Below are 6,409 nucleotides of genomic sequence, written 5' to 3'. Positions count from 1 at the left end.
AGTGTGTGTAAGTCTGTTTGTGCACTTACTTGTGTATGTATGTGCATTTTCCCTGTTCTCAGTTGACTTACTGTATATGCGAGTGTATAAGAGAAGGTGCTCCTCGCAGAGTGACAGAGTGTTTGCTGTCATGTGTGTTGTAGAGTAACACCTGTGTTTCCACTGGAGTGAGCGCCTCTGTTTACGCGTGTGGATGGCTTGTGTTTGATGTGTAGTGCTCAGTGGACTGCGGAGTGGGGAAGAGGACCCGGAATGTTCGATGTGTGAGTAACCAAGGGGACGAAGTGGGTGACGCTGAGTGCAGTTCCAGACTCCGCCCACAAAGAAGTGAAGACTGTCACATGGGGCCGTGTGTGACCAACTGGTACATCACTGATTGGACAAACACTGTGAGTACCGGCCAATGGGATTGAGCCATCCAGGTTCTATCACTACAAGATTCCTGAATGAAGAATTATTTTTAAGGGATAGTGTATAGTCCGCCTGTCAGTATAGGAAAATAAATCTCGACCTGTTTCGTCCTGAGGACTTTTATTTTCCGATACTATATAGACTGGCGGACTATACATTATCCCACTTATTATACGGTTACTTGCCAAAACAATAAAAGACATCCTCCAAAATACCTCTTTTTAATGATTTTGTTATATGGATGGTGTAAATTAGAAGCACAAAACCCGTTGCCAATTTTTTGCAGTGCTCAATATACAGAAATATCAGAGCTCAGAATGTAGGGGTGGCCCATTCTAATCAATGGAATTTTCTGAGGAGCCGTATAATAAAATACATTAATTGTCATGCATTCTTTTATTCTAATTTCATATTATTGGCCAAGTCTCTCATACCTGAAATCATTTTCCACTATCTTGTCTTTCTTACACTACCCCCTTTCTCTGCCTCGCTCCCCCCGTCCCTCTCTCTCTCTCTCCCCGTCCCTCTCTCTCTCTCTCCCCCCGTCCCTCTCTCTCTCTCTTCTCTCAGTGTTCGGCGGAGTGTGGTCCGGGGATCCAGCGGAGGGAGGTTGTGTGTGTGACGCGTGGCAGGGGCGGAGAGGGCGGTGGGGGTGGTGACTGTGTGGGGGAGAAGCCGGCTGACATGAAGGCCTGCAACGGCGGACCCTGTGTACCCACGGCCATGTGGTTCAGTGGGCCATGGGGACAGGTGAGACAGAGCGAGAGAGAGAGGGAGTGTGTGAGGGAATGTGTGTGTGAGAGAGAGAGAGAGAGAGAGAGAGAGAGAGTGTGTGTGAGAGAGAGAGAGAGAGAGAGAGAGAGAGAGTGTGAGAGAGAGAGAGAGTGAAAGAAAGGGGGGGGGGTAGATTTCTAGAACCCAATAATTTAATATTTCCTGATGGGAGTAATGTAATAACTCCTTATAATGTAATAACTTTTGGCAAGCCGTCAAAACTGTAATAAAACTCTTGCAAGTGGCAAGAGTTCAGTGGAAAACAAATTGTACATTATTGGGAAATTATTACCTTATTGGGCAATACAAAGTATCTCAAAGGGCATTGCAAAAACCCTCATAAACCAACTAAATATTATTTACAGTCTGCCTTTGAAGACACAGTAAAAAGTAATCTTTAAATAATTACATCAGTTGTCTCATCCATTTAACTCTGTGCACATGCAAACCCTCCCTAACTGTGTGCTGTTTATTTCCACCCCCCTTACAGTGCAGCTCACCATGTGGGAACGGAACCCAGCGCAGAGACATCATCTGTGTCCAGAAACTGGGAAGTGATTACACTGTGACACCAGCCAGCGAATGTGCGCACCTGGAAAAGCCTTCCCCAGTGCAGACATGCGAGTTGTTCCCCTGTGAACCACAGTGGTTTACCACACAATGGAGTGCGGTAAGAGAGAGTGAGAGAAGTAAAGTAAGAGAGAATGAGAGAAGTAAAAGGCTGATGGGGGAGTTGTATCGCGTGCTGAATGTTTGTCCCTGTGTTCTTTTCTACAGTGTTCTCGCACATGTGGCGAGGGGAAACAGGTCAGGGAAGTACGGTGTCTCAGCCCGGACAAACAGCACAACTTAGACTGTAACCAAGACACCAAACCCCCACAAGAGCAAGTCTGCAATGTTTTACCTTGCAGCCCACTTGTTGCAGGTGAGTGTGTGTGTGTGTTTGTGTGTGTGTGTGTGTGTGTCTTTCTCGCTCTCTTATGCACAATATCTGAATCATGTATATATCTGCATTTCTATCCCTACCCTGTAAAATGTGATCAGTTGATTTGACTTTGTAAAAAAGCATGCAAAGTGATTTCATTGAAAAAACATTTTGATTAAACATACTTATTTGGCTTGAGTAAAATAAACTATAGGAATTATATGTTACAATGAATGATTTTCACCAGTGTAACTGAGTTTAACTTGAGTTTAACTTACTCAAACAAATGCTTACCATTCGCATAAAAATCAGTCTTTCAATGTAGTTTGGAGAATTCAGATTTACTGTCTCAAGTAATTTAATAATTTAAAATGAACTGAACTTCAAACCACTCAATTTTTCATAATAATTAAAAAAATAATCACATATTAATCCTTTATTAACTGTAACTTATGAAATGAAACATAATTTTAAACTATATATATATATATATATATAAATTTGTCAGATTTGCAATGATGATTGCTGGGTAATATGTATGTTGTTGTCCAATGTCAAGTCTCTATTTGATCATGTGACGAGAAGATTAGGCTAGTTTAGGCACAAAATCTGAACGTCAAGACCGACAATATATTTATATAAATATATTGTCGGTCTCGTTTTTTAATACTTTCTATAGTGTATGTAGGATAAGCATATCATTTTGTTATAGATTGCTACTATTTTTCCCCAAAAATAATAAAAACCATGACGATAATAAGATAAGTTTGCCTTTTCAAGAGCATATATAGCATTGAACACTATTTACTGTGTAATACTAGTTCATCTTTGAACACAAGCGTATCTGAGAGGTGGAAATTTGGGTCTCAGACTTCTGTCAGACGCACCTGCTGCACCCCCTATAGTTACGCCCCTTGATACAACACACAGTACCTTTAACGCAAGATCTACATGCATCTACTTCAGCCAAATACACTTCAATGGCTGAAAGAGAACAGATAGAGAAGTTATAGTTCAAAACCCCACTGCCTTCCATAGCAGGGCAGACACAGACAAACAACACACAAAAGCATTAAGTGTTTCTGACCCCTTCAAGTACACTGATCAATGCTACTTTACATAGTAATCGATTTTTTATTTAGTTCACAGGGGAACAATTTCTGTTTTCAAAAATGTCCCTTAGATTTTGCCAATGGGCTCCTCCATAATGGTAATCCTGACCAAATGTTTCTGGTGAGGTCAGGTGTTTACGGGTCATGTGTTGAGTGTTACTATCACTGCACAGGCTCATATCCAATGTGTGACCATACTAGATTATCTGAAGGAACTCTAGAGTGACTCTAAATGAATGAGTCAGTCGTGTTTTTTCTCTGCTGAAGTAAGGATAGCTTGATTTGTACTTGTAAGGATGTCAACCTAAGCACCTAAGCACAACAAATGTGTTTACATTGAAGCTATTATTAGTATTTACAGTGTATGTCAATGTGAGGGAAATCTCACTGTCAATTTTTGCTTTGGTTTCTTTATTTCTCTTTCTCTCTTTCTCTCTCTCTCTCTCTTTCTCTCTGTCTCTCTCTGTCTCTCTTTTTCTCTCTCTCTCTCTCTCTCTCTCTCTCTCTCTCTCTCTCTCTCTCTCTCTGTCTCTCAGATGAGAACTGCAGAGACGTTCGTTTTAACTGTATGATGGTGGTCCAGGCACGCTTGTGTGTGTACTCTTACTACAAGACAGCCTGTTGCGCCTCCTGTACCCAGAGTGCCTTGCGAGCCAAAAGACACTGACCTGAACAGCAGATGTCATCACTCATCACCCACCTAGGGGCCCTGCGGAGGAGTGCAAGCCATGCTGTGATTGGCCAGGGACAATACCACATGCCTGAGCTCAACCAATCACAGACTAGAACAGGTATAATCCCCAGGAGATAGCCAATCACAAACTTCTTGCTGGGATGGACTTCCGGCAAAGTGCTGACCGAGGATTAGTTTGCCTTCACCCAAATGCCCTATCCCTTCACTCGGAGCTAAGAAGCAGCACTGGTCCCAGACCTGTGCTCAGTGTCATGCCTGACGCCTATACAAACCCTGGTATCCTGCTGGATACAGTAGATATGCACATTGGCGATGTGAGCATTTTGTACTTTGTGATGTATATTTGTATATGCCAAAAAAACATGAATGAGTTATTTTCTGTGAAGGCTGTATTGCAGGTCGTCCAGAAAGCAAAAACAAACAAACAGACATAAAAAGCTAAATGAAAAGAAACACTTGAATGTAGACGTCCCCTCTAAAACACAGAACCCAAACAATTTTTTTGAGCCGATTTTCAATGACAAAACCTTAAATAACAGCAAGACAAAAAATGAATGTACCCCAACCAATGCCGTCACGCCTTCATGCTTCATGTGCTCATCCTCACTGTGCTCACACACACAGAGGCAGGCTGCGAGTAAAGCACCATATAATGTCACGTCACGTCCTGTGCTCAGGGTTCGGGGGTTTGGGGGGGTATTTGAAGTGTCCAGTTTTCATGATGACAGGTATGGAAGACAAACAAAACAAACTGTTTCCAAATCAGCTGAAGTTGGGTAGCTTGTGCTAGATTCTTTTGAAGCACGATGGACAGGATCAGTGTATCTGACACCAGTGGACAGTTCCTAACTACCACCTGAATGATCGGTGTATCAGTGAACACTTCCTAACTACCACATGAATGATCGGTGTATCAGTGGATAGTTCCTAACTACCACATGAAGGGGGCGCTTAGCAGGCAGAAGATGGTAATGTTTAACTTTATTATGCACTTAGGCTAAGTAAAACTTCACACTGACCAGTAATAGTTTTATCTGTCTTACTTTTCAGAAGGTGCTTCATGTTCTTTCATGGTAAATTAAGAATGTGTATGAGTTGATATTGACAAGCCCAAATATGGATAAATCTGACTATTTACTATGAGTAAAGGTTTTTCAAATGGAAGGTAATTGAAAGAGGTCCCAACAAACTAATTTGGTCCATTGGTGTAACCCTTCATTGTGTCTAGTTATATCCACAGCATGCAGGTGTTGCATGACTAACCCACTACTTCATAATTATACATATACAGATTATGATTTGTACTCGTCATAATCAATGAGTGTTTCAAACTGTTTTACACAGCATCTTTCATGCTTGTGTGCGTGTGTGTGCGTACCACCACCCCCCTCCCTCCCCCCACACACACACAGTCACGCACTCACTCTTCCTCACATACATGTGCACACAAGGAGGTGGGAACTGGTATTTGAAATCCTGCTTATCCCTTTGCAGGCCATTATGGTTTGGCCCAACAGATGGAGCCAAAGCCTCTGTCGGAATACATCAGGCTAAAGACAAGCCTCTGTGTCATTTAAGGATCTGTTTGTGTGTGTGTGTCTGTGTGTGTGTGTGTGTATGTGCGTGTGTGTGTGTGTGTCGTGTGTGTGTGTGTGTGGGTGTGGGTCATGTGTGTGTTTGTCAGAGTGACAACTTTGTCTTTAGGTTATGTCTTCTTGGCGTCTGTTTGTAGATAGTGGATTATGAAGTTTTTTCTGTTGTGTTTGAGACAGTGAGAGTGTTTTGCATTATTTACATTTATGTCCTAGATTGCTTTTAGAGACAAAATTACTTTTATACAAAATACAAAATGGATAGTAATTTATCTGTCATAAAAAGGACATAATTTATTACACTTTTTCCAAACAAAGTTGTAGCAAAGGGCTTTTTGTTACTCTTTTAAGAATTTTACTGTCAAGATGTTATTATTGTGAAATGTGATTTTATTGTAATATTTTTAAAGACAAACCAGTGTGTGAAACATTTATCATCATGCTTCATTGGAAATAAACAGAAAATACGACTTGTCTGCCTCTTCTAATTTATCTCTAATAATTGGATCGTTTCTATATGCCCCATCTTTGTTCTAAAGCTATATGCATGCACATCCACATTAGGAAGCACGAATGGCATCTGGACGGCATCTGTCTGAGTTTTCCATCACGACTCAAACTACTTCCCCCAGCTCATCTGGTGTGTGTGGCGTGACGGGTTTTTTCTCCTATATCACGCAAGCCTTGGAGATGTTCCTTAACACTGGGCTACTCCATAGACTCCATAGAACAGTAGAGGCCTAGATGTTGTGTGCAGTACGTCATATTCACCGGCAGATGGCGATGCTCTTCGCTGTTCACGATCGCGTTTGATTTCCGACTGAAGATCAAGCAAAGCATTAAGGTCCCGCATACGTCACGCGAGGAAGAGATCTCCGTGCCTCACGCCATCGCATCGATC

At 41.8% G+C, this 6,409-nt stretch overlaps 1 protein-coding gene across 1 annotated transcript in view; it reads left to right on the top strand.

The window, feature by feature from the left end:
- Positions 1-5,980, top strand: part of adamtsl4 (ADAMTS-like 4) — a 42,977-nt gene extending 36,997 nt beyond the window's left edge. The window contains exons 13-17 of the mRNA XM_031576179.2: positions 216-389; positions 982-1,161; positions 1,676-1,855; positions 1,963-2,110; positions 3,759-5,980. Coding sequence (XP_031432039.1) covers positions 216-389; positions 982-1,161; positions 1,676-1,855; positions 1,963-2,110; positions 3,759-3,889 — 813 coding nt within the window. The 3' untranslated portion in view covers positions 3,890-5,980. The remainder of the gene's footprint in view (positions 1-215; positions 390-981; positions 1,162-1,675; positions 1,856-1,962; positions 2,111-3,758) is intronic.
- The last annotated feature ends 429 nt before the right edge of the window (positions 5,981-6,409 follow it).

The sequence above is a fragment of the Clupea harengus genome, chromosome 11, assembly GCF_900700415.2.
Source record: "Clupea harengus chromosome 11, Ch_v2.0.2, whole genome shotgun sequence".
NCBI classification, from domain to species: domain Eukaryota; kingdom Metazoa; phylum Chordata; class Actinopteri; order Clupeiformes; family Clupeidae; genus Clupea; species Clupea harengus.
This window is presented reverse-complemented; position numbering and strand designations above follow the sequence as displayed.